Source organism: Xyrauchen texanus, chromosome 47 (genome assembly GCF_025860055.1).
Source record: "Xyrauchen texanus isolate HMW12.3.18 chromosome 47, RBS_HiC_50CHRs, whole genome shotgun sequence".
Taxonomy (NCBI): domain Eukaryota; kingdom Metazoa; phylum Chordata; class Actinopteri; order Cypriniformes; family Catostomidae; genus Xyrauchen; species Xyrauchen texanus.
The window spans coordinates 13,704,542-13,725,234 of record NC_068322.1 but is presented as its reverse complement, the minus strand read 5'-3'; the positions used below and the strand labels follow the sequence as shown (position 1 = coordinate 13,725,234).

At 42.1% G+C, this 20,693-nt stretch overlaps 1 protein-coding gene across 2 annotated transcripts; it reads left to right on the top strand.

Moving 5' to 3' along the window:
* Positions 1–10,111: 10,111 nt before the first annotated feature.
* On the top strand, positions 10,112–17,675 carry LOC127639183 (L-lactate dehydrogenase B-A chain). 2 transcript variants are annotated; one of them, XM_052121077.1, is made up of 8 exons: positions 10,112–10,258; positions 13,469–13,605; positions 14,806–14,923; positions 15,026–15,199; positions 15,353–15,526; positions 15,765–15,882; positions 16,031–16,154; positions 17,002–17,675. In XM_052121077.1, exons 2-8 carry the CDS (start codon positions 13,477–13,479, stop codon positions 17,167–17,169), a joined length of 1,005 nt encoding a protein of 334 aa, XP_051977037.1. In that variant the 5' UTR covers positions 10,112–10,258; positions 13,469–13,476; the 3' UTR covers positions 17,170–17,675. The 2 variants fall into 2 exon arrangements, with proteins under 2 accessions (XP_051977037.1, XP_051977038.1); XM_052121078.1 differs by lacking the exon at positions 10,112–10,258 and adding an exon at positions 14,559–14,605 and having other exon boundaries at positions 13,477–13,605.
* Positions 17,676–20,693: the final 3,018 nt, after the last annotated feature.

The window sequence follows — 20,693 nt, the reverse complement described above, 5'->3', positions numbered from 1 at the left end:
GAGCACTCAAAGAGAAATCCTATCATAGATACATGTAACAGAGAGGGGTCATTTACTTAGTTTCACAGAGTGACAGAAAGGGTGTTCTTACATTTGGGTATCTTTGTGAAAGTGTATGAGTTTGTGAGTGAGAGGGTCTGGGCTTATGTGTACATGTGCATGTTTGAGGCTAGTATGTGTCTTTGTGCATAGGGGATTGGACAAAGAATATCCAGCCACTAATAGAGACAGGCATGCGTCACAACATTGTTATCATTATATTTGGTTTCTCTTGATAATGTTATTCTCAATGCTGAGGGTAACAGAACCTGTGAAGATGAATTCTGAGAAATGGACTGTTTATGCTCCCTGGTTTGTTTCTCTCCTTTCGTTCCTGAGCTGCTGATGCTGAGGGTCAGAGGTTATCTCTTACAAAAATTGAGACGAATTTGCCACTGATCATTTTCACATGCAAATGAGCTTTGCCGCAAACTTGCGGCAAATTGTCCATTGTTGCCAAAGGTTTTCCGGAGGTTCACCACTACCAGCGAAGAGCTGCAAAGATTTGCGGCAAATAAAAAGCTCATGTGAAAATAAGTAGCTGTAAATGTGTGGCTAGTTTAGATTTTTTGCAAGGTATGGGGGTGCTGAGCTGCATATCACTGTAACCTCTGCCATGGACCCATCACTCTGTAATGGCTCCAAATGCACTTTCACCTCCTTTGAGAATAATGCAGTTTTAGGTCCGCTAAAGTGTGTTAAAAGCACATGCTTTTACATAAGGGTTACTTCATTGAGATTTCACATTGCTTTTATATATAAATAAGCTTTTGTTTATCGTAAGAACAGGGATGAATTCAGAAAGTAGAAATAAATAAATCAAAACCCACAGCACATAACGTATCGGTTACCTAACGTAACCTCGGTTCTCTCTAGATGAGGGAACGAGTATTGCGTAAGCTAGCTTACGCTACGGGAAAGATTAATCTTTTCTGAGATATTGAAGCCAAAAAATTATCCTTAATTTTTGTATCCATTGTCAACGCAGTGCGGCAGCTGCAGACCTTGAGCGGGCTAGCTAGCGAGCTCATAGGTTGCTCTGCTGCAACTGCTGCAGCCTATAGACGAGCTTGGGCGAACTCGCATCCAATGAGAGGTGTCTGCGCGCTCACTGCAACAAAGCCCGCCAAAATGGGCGTGACTAGAGTGCATATAAGCATAGTTCGTAGGCTGGAACCCTGGTTTTCATTGACTGAAGCGAAAAGTCGCTGCGTGGCGCGAAGCACGGCCGGCTACGCAATACTGTTCCCTCATCTAGAGAGAACCGAGGTTAAGTTAGGTAACCGTTACGTTCTCTTCACGAGAGGTTCTCTCGTATTGCGTAAGCTAGCTTACGCTACGGGAACCCATTGTCAGCGCCGTGCGCTCAAACATCCACTGTATGAGCCCCAGGGAATTAAGGGGGACCCGTGGGAGCCCTTATGAGTGGGGAAATAATATTTGGCCGGCAAGAATGCGGGTCATTGATTGTGTAATACATAAGCACATAGTGGGAAGGGAGCGACAGAGCGGCGGTGCCGGTCTGTGTGGAATGTGTCCCATCAGTGCAGCTCACCAGGGGAGCTGTAGCGTATTAAACCGCTAGTAGTTTTGCCTGCAGAGCGGGCACTTCCATATTGTAAAATCTGACAAAGGTGGAGGGGAAGTCCATCCCGCTGCCACACATATGTCGTGAATGGAAATCACGCTGGACCATGCCCACGAGGATGCCATGCCTCTAGTGGAGTGAGCCCTAATGCCCAACGGGCATGGCAGGTCTTTTGACGCGTATGCAGCAGCAATAGCGTCCACTATCCATCTAGATAGTGTCTGTTTCGAGGCGGCGAGACCTTTGGTGCGCCCTCGAGCGAAACGAAAAGCTGCTCAGAGCGTCTGAAAGCGGCGGAGCGCGCAGTATACAATCTCAGTGCTCTGACCGGGCAAAGGAGATTGGCGTCGCGTTCGCTAACGGGTGCTGGCAGCGCCGATAGGGAAATGACCTGTGCTCTGAAAAGAGTACCGATCACCTTGGGAACATAGCCGTGTCTAGGCTTTAAAATGGCCTTGGAGTCACTTGGTCCAAACTCAAGACACGCAGCGCTGACAGACAGAGTGTGAAGGTCTCCCACACGTTTGACTGATGACAGGGCAGTCAGAAAAACGGTTTTGAGTGAAAGGTATTTCAAATCCACGGATTGAAGTGGTTCGAAAGGGGGGGGGGCTTTCATAGTTTCGAGAACTATAGAAAGATCCCAGATAGGAACCGATGGAGGCGCGGGGGTTCATCCTTCTAGCTCCCCTGAGGAAGCGGATGACCAGCTCGTTTTACCCCATGACTGGCCGTGCAGGGGTTCAGCGAACGCCGCAACGGCCGCCACATACACTTTGAGCGTGGATGGGGATCTGCCCTTATCCAGCAGCTCTTGTAGAAATACTGAGCAGCGACGACACCCCACATGTCCGCGGGTCCAGGTCTCGGTCGGTGCACCATTTTGAGAACACAGACCATTTTGGCGCATAGAGTCTTCTCGTGGAAGGGGCTCTAGCGTGTATGATGGTGTTTATTACTCCTTCTGGCAGAGCGACGGGTAGTCGTTGATCACCCACGCATGCAGCCCAGCGCTCTGGGTGGGGATGCCAGATTGTGCCGCGAGCTTGAGAGAGGAGATCTGCTCTCACTGGGATGGGCCACGCGCTGTCAGTGACAGCTGCGTAAGCTCCGGGAACCATGTCTGATTCTCCCAAGCGGGGCTATGAGGAGCACCGAGTGACGCGTTTCCCTGATCCTCTGCATTACCTGTGGCAATAGCGAGGCGGGAGGGAAGGCGTAAGCGGGCGTCTGGGCCAGTCGTGGGCCAGCGCGTCCTCGATTTGAGAAAAATATTGGGCAGTGAGAGTTCTCTTTGGACGCAAAGAGGTCTATCTCCACTCTGCCGAATAGGTGCCATAACGTCTGGACTGTTTGAGCGTGCAGGGACCATTCCCCTGGGGAATATTGTCTCTGGACAGTCTGTCGGGCCGTCGTTCAGGTGGCCTGGCACGTGCGTCGCCCTCAGCGGCGCAGCTGGCACTGGGACCAACTCAGTATGCGTTTCGTCAGATGGAAGAGGTTCCTGGATCTGACACCGCCCTGACGGTTTAGGTAGGATACCACAGATCTGTTGTCCGAGCGGACCAGGGCGTGGTGACCCTGAATGACCGGGAGAAAGCGCACGGCGCGTACTCGACCGCTATCATTTCCAGACAATTTATGTGAAGGAGCTTTTCCTGAACTGACCATAGGCCAAAACCGGAGAGCCCTCGCAGACCGCGCCCCAACCCGTGTTGGACGCGTCTGTCGAGATGACTTTTCGGTGAGATACAGCTCCCATTGTCACTCCCGCTGATACCATTCGGCCACTGTCCAGGGCTGCAGAGCTGAAATACAGGTCTGAGTCACCTTGATGGGCTGGCGGCCTGTGGCCCAAGCCCGGCGAGACGCAGGTGTTTAGCCAATGCTGAAGCGAGCGATGTGCAGTAAACCCAGCTGAAGTACTGCTGCGGCTGAGGCCATGTAGCCTAGCACTCTCTGAAATTTCTTCAGAGGTGTGAGGCTGTTCATCTGAAATGACGCTGACTAGTCAGCTGCACACGGCGCAGCTGTGTAGATAAGCGAGCCGTCATTGCCACTGAGTCTAGTTCTATTCCAAGGAAGGAAATTGCCTGACTGGGCTGTAGTGAGCTCTTGGTCCAATTGACTGCAAGGCCCAAACTGTTCAGATGACTGAGGAGAACTGTCCTGTGAGACAGAAGCTCCGTATGTGATTGTGCCAAAATCAGCCAATTGTCCAAATAGTTCAGAATTCGCAAACCCTGACTCCGCAGGGAGTGCGGCGCCTGGCGTCCATGCACTTCGTGAAAGTACGAGGTGCTAAGGACAGGCTGAGCGGAAGGACGGTGTATTGATAAACCTGGCCGTCGGCGAATCTCAAGAATGGCCTGTGACGGGATTTATCTGAATCTGAAAGTAGGCCCTATGCATTTTTCAGATCGAGAGAAATAAACCAGTCCCCCTGGCACATCATGCGAGGAGTTTGCTGGTTGTAAGCATTTTGAGCGGTCTTTTTGCAAGCGCTTTGTTCAAAACCCTGAGATCTAATATTGGTCTGAGGCCGCCGTCTTTCTTGGGGACAAGAAAATAACGGCTGTAAAACCCCGACTTCGCTCAGGGGAGGCGGCACTCTCTCTATGGCCCTTTGCACAGAAGGTTTGCTATTTCTGAGCGAAGCATGCACGCTGCTTCCGTGTTCAAAGTAGTTTCGAGCCAGCTCTGAAGCAAGGAGGACGGCGATCGAACTGTAGCAAATAGCCCTGTTTTATTGTGCTTAACACCCATTCGGATATCCCTGGAATATCTTCCCACGCTTTGAAGCGTAATGTTAGAGGGTGAATGGCCAAATCGCTCTGATTGCCGCACACAGCGCGCTGAACAGAATGTGTGAGCGCGCTTACTGTGCTTATGCTGGACTGCTCGCAGACAGCATGGACAGGCTGTTCTGTGAGTGACTTCCCGATTGAGGTGAATGGGGAGAGTCACATCTGTTAAGTGATGCGCGAGCATAGTCACGGGCACGGGACTTACATACAGAGAAGTGTTGCTGGCCGTGTGACAGAGCGGGCAGAGGAGGGGCGCGCGCACGGGCTCGTGGGCGCGTTTATTAACTCTAACACTCGAGCGGGTCGTAACCGCTTATGTGAGTGTGCTCTGATAGGGACACGGGATGTGTAATGCTTGTGTGTAGGGGTGAGCACTGGATTGTGGGCACAATTTCTACACATAAGGCATGTTTACTCTTTACAAGATTTCTTTGGGTCGCCGTGAAAACGGCGTTTGAGTGCAGAGCAAGCGGGTAGTATCACCGGCTTGTTGGCTGCTGAATCCACCACTGCAGTAGCCTGAGAGAAGGGGACTGACAGGGGCTGAAGCTTTGACGGTGGTCCGGCCGTGGCGGGACTGAGCCGTCGTTTTCTCAACAACGCTAGGAGGACTTCGGTTGCTCAGGTTTCAGTACAATCTTAGGCCGAGGCCCGCAGGAGGCGGCTGTCTGAGCCTGATCGAGGGCGGCCGCCCTGTCGACGCTGAGAAGTCTGGCTTGTTGAGCTGGGCGCTGTGAAGAGGCTCGTGCAGGAGGCTGGTCACGTGGGCGGCCTGCAGAGGAGCTAGCGGACGAGGCAGAAAGAGATTCATGGCTTGGGCTCGGAACGGTCAACAATGCCACTCACCGCGGAACCGAAGAGACCGGACAGAGAGAGCGGCGTGAGTGCGTTCAGCTTCTCCCAAGTCGGCTAGTCAGATCTGAAACAGCCTCTGTCTGTAAGAGCGGCCATGGAATGCAGAGCAGATCGCGGCTTGGCCGGCGGCGGTATAGGCGCGGCCAACACAGGCGGAAGTAGTTCTGCAGGCCTTAGGCGGGAGCACCAGCTTAGACCGCCATATCGCGAGGGCGGGAAAAGGTGCGGCGTGGAGTCTGTTGGGAGCCTGTTCAGGGCGGTGACCACTCGAGCCCGAGGCGGTCGACAACCTGTGTGAGGAGGCGTTAGTTCCCCTGCCGACTCGGCGCGGGTCCTGCTGGATTCCTGGGCGAGAAGGAGGCGTGTGAGCCTGACCACTCCTCGCTGTCCGAAGCCATGATGGAACAGCCCTTATCCTCCGCTTCTTAGTCCGAGATGGCAGCAGAGCTCGGCGGCAACTGCTGGCGTCCGAGTGGGCGGGAGGGTGAAGGCGATGCCCGAGGGAGGGGCTCCGGCGAGGCAATCGCTTCTACCACTGGTTCCGGCAGCCTTTGAGGCGGCGCTTTTACTGCGCGGCTGAATGGAAGGCGCGGCGGCCGGTCCTGAGCGCCGAGTCGAGCCCGCAGGGTCGACATCGAAGCTCCTCGCAGAGATCGCATCCGCCTTCAGCGAGGGGAGCTCTGCATGCCCCAGTCCCAGGCAGAGAGCGCCAGATGGCGTGGCGGTCTCCGGTGCTGAGAGGGGCGGCATGAGGCGCAAGTGGGCGAGGCATCTTTAAAAAGACACTCGTACTCTTTTGTGAAGTTCATAAGAACTAGCTTGCTTTAAAAGGATACGTCGCCGGATGGCGTAGCTTCGCAGGACAGCTGAAGGTGGCGAAGACGGCCGGCTTCTTCGACGCTGTCCACGCTTGCTTGATGCCCCTCGAGCGGCAGCGGCTTCCAGTTCAGAGATGCGAAGAGCTTCGCTGAAGAGATGAAAATCAGGGTTCCAGCCTACTGAACTACGCTTATATGCACTCTAGTCACGCCCATTTTGGCGGGCTTTGTTGCAGTGAGCGCGGACGCTTCTCATTGGATCGCGAGTTCAGCCCAAGCTCGATCTATAGGCTGCAGCAGTTGCCGCAGAGCAACCTATGAGCTCGCTAGCTAGCCCGCTCAAGGTCTGCAGCTGCCGCACTGCGTTGACAATGGATACAAAAATTAAGGATAATTTTTTGGCTTCAATATCTCAGAAAAGATGAATCTTTCCCGTAGCGTAAGCTAGCTTACGCAATACAAGAGAACCTCTCGTAAGAGAACAGACCTTCATATGAATGCAAAATAATGCCCAGCCCTTGATAAAACTGTTAGTCCAGCTGGCTATTTTTACCCCGTAACAGTAAAAGGCTGGGCAAAGGGGGAGAAGGGAAACTGCTGAACAGTCAACAATTTTAATGCAAAACTCAACATTAAACAAACATAAACAAACACACTTACATGCGGGGATAACTCAGCGAGTATTGACGCTGACAACCACACCTGGAGTCGTGAGTTCGAATCCAGGGCGTGCTGAGTGACTCCAGCCAGGTTTCCTAAGCAGCCAAATTGGCCCAGTTGCTAGGGTGGGTAGAGTCACGTTGGGTTAACCTCCTCATGGTTGCTATAATGTGGTTCTCACTCTCTAATGTGCGTTGAAGACATAGTGTATATGGAGGCTTCACACTAATCTCCGCGGTAACGTGTTCAACAAGACACGTGATAAAATGCACAGATTGACATCTCAGATGCTGAGGCAACTGAGATTTGTCCTCCACCACCCGGACTGAGGCGAGTCACTACACCACCATGAGGACTTGGAGCGCATAGAAATTGGGCTTTCCAAATTGGGAAGAAAAAATTTTGGGGGGGAGAAATAATGTTCTGTGAAATCCGTCTTAAGCACTTTTCACTTCAAAGCTACTTTTTGTAAAAAAAAAAAATCTAATTTTTTATTAAACTCAATTCACACACTGCAATCTGTCACTAGCTGAAGAGTAATGAAGTTTGAGTTTATTTTTGACCGGGGCTTTGCAAAATACTGTTTGCATACTTTTTATTAGGATACAAGATTAGATGAACACCTGTAAATCAGTCACCAGAGTGAAGAGTACATGCTAATGTGTTGTCTCTCTCTCTCTCTCTCTCTCTCTCTCTCTCTCTACACACACACACACACACACACACACACACACACACACACACACACACACACACACACACACACACACACACACACACACACACACACACACACTTTTGTCTCTGCCCTTGTTCTACATTTAGAGGTCATTTTGAAATAGTATACGGTGTACTAGCTGGGTCATATGAGTTTATGCATAGCCAAAATGGATTGGCAGACTCTGAATGCAATGTTCTGTGAAGAAATGCAGAGCCCTTTGCTAGAACATTTAAAAAAAAAAATGTGTTTTACTTGATACCATATATAACAATAACAAGGCTGATAAAAATTAACCCACTTTCTTTTTTGGATTTGAGGTAGAAGATAATAGATACAAAATAAAACAAATGTAGAGTATATATGCAATAATATAATTTCATATGCTAAGAAGGTCTCTGTCAGTCTCCAAAATGATGGATCTCTGTCTCTTCACTCTCCTACAGTATGTCCTTGAAGTGAATCCTGGAAATGTACTATGTTCCAGCCACCCTCATTACCCTCATGTAGAACAAAATCTCTCTGTGCTCCTGTTTTAAGCAGGCCAGTGATTGGTCATTGTTTGTTTGTGGGTAATAGGATTGTGGTCACTGATTGGTGGGAATGAATGAGGTGAACTATATTAATATATTTATATATTAAATATAAGTGTTCATGAGGGATAAACCTGTCAGGTTGGAGTTACTGGTAATGTTTAGAGACCAATTAAGTTTAGTAAACCATGGCAACAGACAAATATTTGACTTTAATTTCTCAATTTATGTCTGAAAACTAATTTTGATGATATGACAGGTTGTATTTGTGTTTGAGTATTTGTAAAATACTATATTTAGACCCATATGTCTAAAAATAGCAAGATTGACAGTTGTTTTGATAAATATGTGAGCTGAGAATGCTTAGCGGGCAATCAACTATTGATTTATTTCTGCATGAACCCAGCAGAAATGCTGACTGTAAGAGATTTTCAGATCATTCATCCAATCTAATGTTTTAATCTGGAGTATATCTAGCCATCCTGATCAACACTATTTATGACATTTGAAATCCTCACACTTGGTGTAAAGTCATCATTTGGACTATTCGGATTCAGTATATCATGGCTGAAAAGGGCTTGAATGCAATAAGATTCAGACACCGACTCTATAATAATGGCTCTCAGCATGGCAAGACATAGAGGGGCACTAACAGTTACAGTATGTTATACACATTCCCTATTACACAATATTGCCACAAAACCCAGCACTGACAAGACAACAAGGCATCCAGAAATCTCCCTCCCTCTCTCCTTCTCTCCTGTTCTTATACTCTTTTTCTATCATCTTTCTTTCTCTCTTGTATGATATCTGTCTACATGTCTTAATACGAATTCTTCTCTAAGCTTGTGTAGCCGATGATACAGTGCCCTTAATGATGGTCAGATGTCTCTGGCTGATAAATGTTTTTATTGGACTAGCTAGTGGGTGGACCTGAGGCCTCATTGGTCCCCATGTTGGGAATTTGAGGAAGTCTTGTTTGTTCACAAAATAGGAAGGCTGTTGCTGAGGTGGCAACGGACAAACATTTGATGCCATAACTAAATGGGTCATTTTTAATTCTGAGAGAGATAATAAAGGAAAATATTTTGTTAATGTATTTGATGCAAGAGTTCTATTTAAAGTACTCTGTCAACACATCCAAAAAAGATACCTACTATAAAGATATATGATACCAGCACAACAACATTGAACATCTAAATTGTGATGCTTCAGAAACATGTCAGATTCATACTCATTTAAATACTTATAATGTACAACTTTTTAACTTTTTCTCACAATGGAGAGTCAACAGAGAGAGTATTATAACTTTTAAGTTCTGAAAATTACAGCATGTTCACAGACTACATGGAAGTGTTTTATTTTAAAAGGTTGAGTAAAATATATTTATATAAGCCAAAAGTTTAGAATAATGTACAGATTTTGCCTTTTTCGGAAGGAAATTGGTATTTTAATTGATTTAATTGGTTTTTATTAAGTGGCATTCAACTGTCGATAAACTGAAAGCTAGAATACCAAGGATCTATAAACCAGTCATTGTGGCACGTGGAGGATTTTTTTGATGAGAACACTTACAATTTGGAAAAACATTTTCAGAACTACTTTAAATAGTATTTTTTCATGTTATTAATGTCCTGACTATACATTGTGATCAGTTGAATGTCACTTCAAACATATGTGAATAAAAGTACCAATTTCTTCCCATAAAAGCAAAATCTGTTCATTATTCCAAACTTTTGGCTGCCTCTGTGTGTGTGTGTGTGTGTGTGTGTGTGTGTGTGTGTGTGTGTGTGTGTGTGTGTGTCTAATCTATTTTATCTATCTATATGAACCCTTTATGATCTGTATGCCCCAAAAACAATCTAAACGAGTTAATGCAATGTCTTAATTGAAAGATTTAACATTGGATTATGTTGTGGGATATGTTGCATCATGGAGAAACTTTGCAATCACCTAATACAGATTTCATTAATGTGCAAGATGATTGAAGATGAAGAATTTTTTGGGCGACAAATGTTAAATCCTTGACACAACATTCAAAAGGGAAAGTGGGCCGGGCCTGTCGTTCTCATATTCATCAAATAACTAAAGGACATTGCATGCACTGTTGCAGCAGGTCATACGAACGTAGTGTAGAGCTAAACGCACAAATCCTGAAGACTGCACGCGTCACGCGGCCACTCACACACCGGTTCTCAGCAGCCACGGAGATAAGCACATTTAACATCCCTGCAACTAATGTATGTACGCCTGTTATTTCGTTTTTCATGAATGATCCCAGTGAGGTTTTATTGCTAGTAAACCACGTGTTTTATATAATTCATCGCGCAGTCTCTAGGACGCTTTAAACATATCCATAACCCTGCGTGTAGATTATCAAATTTGAGACCCAATGTTTGATGCTGTTTTATTGCTTTGCGTATGTCTAATCGGATTCAGTTCTCTGAATTACCATTCTATTAATACCGTCTGTACCGTCGTCATGGTGCGAAGTAACCATTTTAGTGTCGTGTATTGCTGACATTGGGGCTGATAAATCAACGGTTACATTGTGAATTAAACATTTCCATAACAACTCATATTGACATTTACCGTCTTTTGAGGCATTGCATTAGAGGCATTGGGCTACAGATGGTGCATATGTAACGTTTTTTTCAACAATATTTTAAGACGAGCAAGGACGCTGGCGCATCATGCACTTTTATGCCTGCGCGCGCATGAACATGGTGGAATCCATGCACGCGGAACATGAAATTGGCTTTGAATGGTCGGATGCCAAACTACGAATATATGCAGTACTCGAACATCTTTTACGTGTATCCCAAATAAAGGCATAATTATAGACACTCCTGTTCGTTTTCAAACGAAATCGCTGCATGCATCCGAATGGTCAAGGACGTCATAAGGACGGTTGCGTCATGAAAGGGTTAATGAGCGCAGACTCAAATTTAAAGGAATATTTCTGGTTTAATACAAGGTAAAGGGATAGTTCACCCGAAAATGTAAGTTCTCCTTTATCATTTACTCACCCTCGTGCCATGCAAGATGTGTATGACTTTCTTCTGCTGAACAGAAATTATAAGAAGAATATCTCTGCTCTTTTGGTCAATGCAACGCAAGTGAATTGGTACCAAAATTTGGAGCTCCAAAATGCAAATAAAGTAAGCATAAAATTAATCCATATGACTCCAGTGATTAAATCCATAGCTTCAGATGCTATATGATACTTGTAGTTTAAAAATACCTATAAGTCCTTTTTTTTTTTTTACTATAAATCCACCTCCCTTGCCCTTAGAGGGATATGCATGCAGAATGTGAATTGCCAAAAACAAAAGAAAGTGAAAGTGGAGATTTCTTGTAAAAATGGACTTAAATATTGATCTATTTTTCATCCACACCTATCATATTGTTTCTGATTACATTGATCATACTAGTGGAATCATATGGTATGCTTTTTTTGCTGTATTTATATGCTTTTTGAGCATCAGAATGTAGGTACACATTTACTTGCATTGCAAACACCTACAGATCTGAGATAATCTTCTAAAAATCTTAATTTGTGTTCAGCAGAAGAAAATCATACATATCTGGGATGGCATGAGGATGAGTAAATGATGAGAGAATTTTCATCTTCGGGTAAACTATCCCTTTAAGCTTAAGTGGCATAATGTAATTTATTTTTTTCTTTAAAAAAGCAATAATTGAGGTTACAGTGAAGTACTTGCATTGGAAGTGTATGGGGCCAATATTTGGAGTGTTTACAGACAGAAATGTGAAACTTGTAACTGTATAAAAGACCTTGCATTGATTTTTCTGTTAATTCTTGTAATTTTAGCTGTAAAGTTATTAAAATTGTAATTTTAATTATATTTCTTTAAAACTACTGTGCAATGTGAAGTAGTGTAATACCCACAAGCTACCTACTATTATTGTATCTAAAATTAGTAATTATATTTCTTAAAAGTTCTTATGAAATTGTATTTATTAATTTTACTGATGATGATTTTATTATAGCTTATTTTTTAGCCCTGCTTTGACAAAGGGTCTTTAGCTGAGACAGTTCTCACACCTTTTCTGTTCTATTATTCATGCATTCATTTATTTATAACTGTGTTTTTTAGACCTCTTATGAACCAAATAACATTACTTGGCAATTTACAAGCTTTATTTGCCAGTTCTGTATCGCATCCAGTAGCCTTCTGATAAGCAAGCCTTCAATACATTTAAAAATCTCTCTTTTGGGTTGGCATTGATTACACTACTTTCTTCAATCCCAATATTATGGCTTGCTCTTATGTTTTAATAGCCTATGAGGATATGAATGGAGCTCAACACAGATTTGACTAAACTTAATTCTGGAAGCTCATTGAGACCAAAAGTAGAGATTTTTCACAGCATTATGAGTTCATAAAACAATAGACTATTCATCCACTAAATTGGTTACATTAATTATCAGCAATTCAAGATAAGGGTTTGAGATAATGACACTGTGCTACCGCATAGAGAATTGCATGATTGTGTGTCGTGCTGGCCATGGCCCAGATCAGTAAAAATGCCCTCTGTCTGATATTTTAAGATTGCAGCAACTAATATTTGCTTTGAGTGCATAGAGAATTAGTGTCACGAATGAGCCAGTGCTGTGATGTATTATCTAGGTTGTAATTCAATTGATTGGGTCGTACTTGAAGACTCCTTAAGTATCCTGTCTGTTCTTCAGAGTTCATTTTATGTAATGGCATTTTAAAGTGATTATTTTCCAAAGTAACACCAAGCACAACATGCAAGATAAATGTATCAATAAGCTTTGTAAAGATTTGTATGCTGAAGTAGGAGAGCACTGATCTGATACCTGGGATCGGTATCAGCTCCGATACTGATGTTTATAATCGGATCACGAGAGAAAAAATGGTATCTGCATCCCTATGCTGAAGTATGCACTTTTAATTCTGTTTTGGGTTTTTATAATATCAGAGATAAAGTTGCATGCTATGGATGTGTTTGTCTTGGCCAAACCTTAAAATCCTTAATTGAGCTGAACATTTTTGGAAATGAATCTTGTGGCATTTGTGTTCCACTGTGAAGAGCCACTCCACCTCTTTGTCTATGTCTATATATATATATATATATATATATATATATATATATAAATATAAATATAAGGGGTCAGAGTGACCTTACTCCAGGGCCTAATTGTGAATGGGATGATTTACTGTACCTTGGCCCAGCTTTAGTGTTCTGGCCAAGGCAAGTTTAAAAAAACTATTTATATATATATATATTTTTCTTAATCCAGATCTCACCTGTTAACATTTACAGCACATATAGCTGCTTTTTTTTTTTTTTTTTTTTTTTGCTCACTTCTTAATTTTAATATTTATGGTTCAGAGGATAATTTTTGCTCAATAGTTTTTATTTTACATTTGTGAACATTTTCTCTCCCCTTATTGCAGTAGAGATCATGGCATCTGTAATCGAGAAGCTCATCACTCCTTTGGCCAGCGGCCCTGCTGAGCCCCCTAGGAACAAAGTGACAATTGTTGGTGTTGGGCAGGTGGGCATGGCATGTGCTGTCAGCATCCTGCTTCGGGTAAGAAAGCATCATCTCAAGCACCAACTTTCCTACACGTAACTGATTACACATCAACTTTTTGAATTTTGGCATGTCAACAGTCACTTCTTTAGTTAGTTAGGTTTTAGTTCAATTTAGTTGGCAAGAGAACTGAAATTTGGCAGTGTAATTTAAGTTGATTTAATTGTTTAATGTTAAAAACTTTCTCTTGTCCCAGCTAAACTATTAATTTCCACAAAAAGTGTGAAATATACTTTCGGTATTGCTCTGTTTTGAGCGTTCAATCCAATCTGACGTAAAAACATTGGCTCAACCAATAGAACTCCAGAATCATGAGTTTGAATGAGAAGCCTGGGTTTGTTATATTGTAGGATGTTTTATTATAAATTACAATGGATTCGTTTTTTTTTTTTTTTTAAATTGGTGATACTAGTGCCACAAAAATCACACATTTAAAGTAACACTATTACTAGGGTTTTTACTAGCTCTCAATTGAATTCTGATTCAATATCAATTCATATGGGAATATTTCAGTTATAATGTCCTTTTGCTTACATATGAAAGAAATTCTCTTCCAGCTGTTAATTATACAGGGGACCTTCTTGTTGGGTACATTATGTAAATATGTATTTTACTAATATTTTATTCGTTTTTCATCATTTTGGTCACATTTTAGCTTTTATAATTGAACAAATCCATGTATTTAATCAATAAATATGATCTTGTATTGCATATATTTGTTACATGTTTATTTAATTGCAAAATATATACTATTTACAGGCATTTATATTGATTTGTTAAATGCAAACAAATGGCTTTGCCTCATCCGTGCCATGTATGATTAGAATTAAATGGTTTTTGATTACCAACTGACTGTATTAAAAGACACATTATTCAATGACAAATGTATTGCGTGTATCTTGTCTTTGGTCACGCAATACAAAGGAACAACGTTTACTCTCAACACACAGTGATAGGATCTCCCTGCTGAATACTTCACTATACTACACAATCACTGGTGAGTGAAATCTGAACATTTTACAGCCAGTTGCCAAATAAATTAACTTGAGTCGCATAGTGCGAAATTTGGTTGCACATGCGAGTGATAGCCTCTCATTGTAGTAGAGGGTTGTGCATGGAGTAAAAGATCGATCATGGGATTTAAGAATCATTATCGAGATAGAAGAGATATCTGTTACCCCTCTGGATGTTTTGTAGGAATTGGCAGATGAACTGGCTTTGGTGGATGTCGTGGAGGACAGACTGAAGGGCGAGATGTTGGATCTGCAACACGGCAGCCTTTTCCTTAAGACCCCAAAGATTGTTGCTGACAAGGGTGAGATGCATGACTATTTGTTTACAGGTTATCATATTGATTATGCTTTTTAATACATCGCCATTACTTTTCACATTCATTCTTGCACCTTTTGTCCAATAGACTACTCTGTGTCCGCTAACTCCCGTATCGTCGTTGTGACTGCCGGAGTGCGTCAGCAGGAGGGTGAGAGCAGACTGAACCTGGTGCAGAGGAACGTCAACATTTTCAAACACATCATCCCTCAGATTGTCAAATACAGCCCTGACTGCACTCTCATTGTTGTGTCCAATCCAGGTAAACACTTTGAGAACTTGCTTACATTGTTTTATCAAATATCTACACTGATTCTTGAAACCGGTTTATGAAGTTGTTCGTTTAAATGTTTTTGTGTGCGCTGTCTTCCTTCCAGAAGTCCTGTAGTAATCCTAACTGTCTCTGTTCCTACAGTGGATGTTCTGACTTATGTGACCTGGAAGCTGAGTGGTCTGCCAAAGCACCGTGTCATCGGTAGCGGAACCAACCTGGACTCCGCCCGTTTTCGCCATATCATGGCAGAGAAACTGGGCATCCACTCCAGCAGCTTCAATGGCTACGTCCTGGGAGAGCACGGAGACTCCAGCGGTGAGAGAGAGCTGGGGGTGGGTGGGGGGACGGAAAGAGAAACAGGTTGGGAAGGAAGACATTGGTGTCGTAGAAGTTGTGCATGTCTGAGCATGTGCAATACCCATTGGGACACGTATCTGACATCTCAGTACAGTCTTGTTCATCAAGTGGATTAATGGCCAGATTTTTGTATTCCTTTGTCATACAAAAGAAATTAGAACTTGAACTTGTTTGTTCAACATGTGCTATTCAACAGTGCCTGTATGGAGTGGAGCAAATGTGGCTGGAGTCAGCCTACAGAAACTCAACCCTGATATTGGCACAGATAAAGATGCAGAGAACTGGAAAGATGCTCACAAGATGGTTGTGGACAGGTAGAGAACGTCCCACTTATGGGCAATCAGGGAAATGGAAGAATCTGTATAAATCAAGATTAGTATAATTTCTTGCTGAACACCGAAGGGGAAGGGTGGATTAATGGATGGAAAATGTATAGTTCATTTAAATACTGTTGTCTTCTAGTGCTTATGAGGTGATCAAGCTGAAGGGGTACACCAACTGGGCCATCGGCCTTAGTGTGGCTGATCTGACTGAGAGTTTGGTGAAGAACCTTAGCAGGGTCCACCCTGTTTCCACCATGGTGAAGGTACGTGTTAATGGATAGTTCACCCATAAATTGTCATGGTTTGGACCACATTGATTGTTGGCATTTCACAATTATCTGCACAGGAGACTTAAAGGGATAGTTCACCCAAAAATTTAAATTCTCTAATTTGCTCACCCTCATGCCATCCCAGATGTGTATGACTTTCTGGCTCAACACAAAGGAAGATTTTTAGAAAAATATCTCTGTTCTGTAATTCCATTTTATGCAAATGAATGGTGACCAGAACTTCAGAAGCAGATAAAGGCAGCATAAAAGTAATCCATATGACTCCAGTGGTTAAATCCATGACTTAAGAAATTAAAGTAGATGTGTGGGCAAGCAACAGATACATATTCAGGTACTTTTCTACTATGAATGTCCACTTTCACTTCCACATTCTTTTTTGTTGTTTTGGGCGATTCGCATTCTTCATGCATATACAGGTAAAAATGTATAGTCCATTTAATTCAAGAATTTAATATTCATCTGTTTCTCACCCACACCATTCATATCACTTCCGAAGACATGGATTAAACCACTGGATTACTTTAATGCTGCATTTGTGATTCAAAGTTCTGGCCACAATTTACTTGCATTGTGGGTACCTACAGAGCTGAGATATTCTTCTAAAAATCTTCATTTTTGTTCAGCAGAAGAAAGTAAGTCATGCACATCTGGGATTGCATGGGGGTGAGTAAATGATGAGAGAATTTTCATTTTGGGTTGAACTATTCATTAATGTTTGAGAATTATACTATTCCATTTTTCTATTGTATTTTCTATTGTATCCAGATTACATTTTCTAATGCATTCTAACATAACATATTGGCTCTTGTGTTACCTGCAGGGCATGTATGGTATCAGTGAGGAGGTATACCTGAGCCTGCCTTGTGTGCTCAACAGCAGTGGAGTGGGCAGTGTCATCAACATGACCCTGACTGACGAAGAAATCGCTCAGCTCAAGAAGAGTGCAGATACTCTGTGGGGCATCCAAAAAGACCTGAAGGACCTGTAGAACATCCGCAGAGGGCACAACATACTCTCTGGTCCATAACTCTGTTACACACTCCCTCAGAATCTTTACCCACTCTTTAGCTCTGTCCTCCCTTCTCACTTGCTTTTGGGTATGGTTACTTTTAAACTATTTTTCTATGGTGATCCATGTATGTATAATAATCCAAAATGAGGAATGTCCCTTCTGATAATATGATTCTGTTATGATCAAAGGAGAACGTCAGGTTCTCTTAAGGTTCTTAGCAATTGCACTTGTTAACTTGGTCACTTTGTGTGGGCAATGAAGAAAGAACGCACACCTCTCCTCTTCTTGGCATAATTTACTGAGATCATTAGGGAAAGTTCCAGTGTGTCTTTCTCTACTTAATTCAAGAGGAGAAGGGGCCGAAGTAAAATGGACACAAATGTATTCCGTCTTCTGAATCATATTGTATGTATCTGTCATATTAATGAGTGTAAAGGATGACATGACTAAAGTAAAAAAAAAAATGAATAAACCTGTTCAAATCTGCATTTGTGGACCGCATTAATGATCTTCAGATGTGTATAGGTACAAAACCAGATATTTAGAACCTTCTTGTGGCGAAAACCTTTATTTCAAATAAATAAGAATGGGTCAAATCTGAACTTTTATCCCAACAATCATGAAATCAAAACATTGAATTTACTTAATAAATCTAGTAAACAATATAAAACGTTTATTGCACAAATACATGAACTTGACAAACAAGTGCGACACAAAGTTCCATAATTGATAAATTAAAGGCAGAATGTGCCTGAAATAATTACCAACAGTTTTCAACCATCCAACTGATGAGGATGTGATAGAGCGGTTTTCAGGAAGTTTCTGGCTTTCGCAAATAAAGTATCATTGGCAGCAGGTGCTTGTGTTTGGATGTGTCCGTTCTCGCTTCGTTTCGTTTTCCAAAGCGCAGCCCAAACGGATTGTAGTTGAATTTACTGCGTGTTAACCGATGTTTGCAGGAAATTTGACTCGATTCGTCATTTTCTTTGATGAAAAAGCAAAGGCTTGCGTCGTCCGAAACGGTGGGATCGTCCGAATCCCTTCTCTCAATTGAAAGAAAGCGATGAAATCTTGCTGGCTTGGAATCTGAAATGCAAGATACCTTTTAGTGCATAAATGCGGGAAACACTGATTTTTTTTTCATTGTAAAAAGCTTCCTATCCCGGGGCTGGCCAAGGTAATGCAACTTTGTCTAGCAATTTATGTTGCTAAACGAGATAGTTACAGTTGCGAGATACTGACAGATAAAGTCGCAATTACGAGAAATAAAGTGAAATTACGACCCTTTTAGCATAAAAATACGTCTATAAGACTACAATACGTATGTAAGCCATTCAGCAGATGTCTTTGAGACGTTTATGATCTTATATTTTTAAGATGTTTCTATCGTTCCAAATAGAACGATATAAAACGGACATCTCATATGTAGCCTACGTGTACGCAAGGGCGTAGCAGCCGCGAGGGATTTGGGGGACATGTTCCCCACACACTTTAAAAAGGTGGTTTTTATGTATTTTTTCCACACTTTTCCAAGCTAAATCCATACCAAGTCCAAACGGAGGATTTGTACAGTATTCTTTGCACTTTGTTTCTTTGGGCTAATTGAGCGACCGACCAGCCAATCACAGGTGAGTTTCATGAGCCGAAACAACACTTGCATTATAGGCCGTCAGTCAGACAGTCTAATCATCACGGCTCTGTTCATTTCTTCAAAGCTGCTTTCAACAATGGTCTTATATCCATGTTTTTAACAGCATTGATGTTGATCTAAATTAATAATCTAGAGATGAACACAAACGAGAGTTATTTATCAGCATATCGTTCTTGATTGGCAGCATTATGTGAAATGCACAGCAGAAACAAAACAATCCTTCTTTAAAGCACACAATGTACGTGGAGTTTATATCAGCGCATGAGTAATCTTAAAGTTATGCTTTTTTCATTATGTTTGTGACGTAATATTTGAATCTGATGTTTTTGCCAATTTCTGCAGTTTACTGTGTTAAATATGTAAAGCATTTTTAATATCAGCTCCTGTTTTTTCACCTCTGTGTTGGTGTGCAGTTGACAAAATGTAGGAAAAAAGATAGATCTGCTGTGTTCTTAGAACAGTTTTCTGAAGTGAATACATTACATGCTTTTTAAAAACACACACACACACAAACACACAGATGTTATTGAAACTCATAATTATAAGATTATTGTTGTCTTTTGATAAAAGTCATGCTCAGCAGTTATCAAAATGTTTGGAAATGGTAGATTTGCTTTGTTCTTATAATGCATAAAACCACTTCTGAAATATCTTTGTAGTTCTGTAGACATACACATTTTAAAAGGATTAAGGATGAGCCACTTGGATACATTTAAATCCCACAATGCACAAGCACATAGTACAAAATTAAATTGTGCACATGCACAATTGTCATAATTTTATCAGGACCATCTTGTGCTCAGTCTATATTTGTCATGTGTGAAAAAAAAGCAAGAGCTCCACAAGATGACCTTTATTTTTGCTGCTAATTTTGCAATTATTTTGCAATACTGGAATCTTTAAAATATTAAAAGTAAATAATACTTGTATATTAATATATACTGTAATATATAAATACTGTAGTGTTGGGTCTGTGCAAGCCACCATGTGTCCCATAGCTACGCCCCTGCGTGTGACATCTGGGGAGATATTACTGCAAGAAATAAAGTGGCCATCAATTGTCGCAATTGCGAGGAACACAGCGACAATTACGAGTTAATTGCAAAAAATAAAGTCGCTATTTTGAAAATTTAAATCACAATTTCCGTTTTAGATCTTTTCGTCTGGAAAGCATCGCATTTTATTAACATCTGCTAAACATCTTAAAAATGTCATTTACAAACATTCTAAATCATAAACGTCTTAGAGACATCTGCTTATTGATGACATATGAGCAAACAAAATAGAAACTATATCGTCCAGTGTAAGCACACACATGAAATAGACGTCTATAAGTGATGTGTGTGCTAGTCGCAAAAACGAGAAATAAAGTCAGAATTACTTTTTATATATTTATATATTTTTATTAGACTATATGGGTACCACAGGTAAGGATTCTATTTGTTCTTTTATTTTTTAAGCATGTATTTATTTTAATAATAATAATAATTCTGGAAATCATGTACCTGGAATGCCGGTGCGCTCAGGTGTATCCATGTCTGTGAACGGTGCTCTCATAGATGTGGACTGACAGATCACTGCAGACATGAAAATAATCAGTGCCTTGATGTTCATATTGCTGAATTTTAAAGCTTATGGAGCACAACTGCGCCTTTCTCTGTCTTCAGGGAACAAACCAATGCTCTGATCTTCTCCTTCAATATAAAGCATGGTCGACAGTGACATCCTCTGACCTTATTTTACATGTTTAACTGTCTGTGGCGAATAGGACGTCTCTATATCCGAATCCAGAATATTTGATCTACTGTTTTTTTTTTTTTTTCTTCCCTTTTTTCTTGGAAATCCAGTG

Bases quoted from the DNA above. Each gene is read 5' to 3' on its own strand.
- LOC127639183 (XM_052121077.1), top strand. From the start codon at position 13,477: ATGGCATCTGTAATCGAGAAGCTCATCACTCCTTTGGCCAGCGGCCCT. The intron at 15,527-15,764 runs GTGAGAGAGAGC...GCTATTCAACAG, and splicing joins AGAGCACGGAGACTCCAGCG to TGCCTGTATGGAGTGGAGCA. The intron at 16,155-17,001 runs GTACGTGTTAAT...TGTTACCTGCAG, and splicing joins CTGTTTCCACCATGGTGAAG to GGCATGTATGGTATCAGTGA.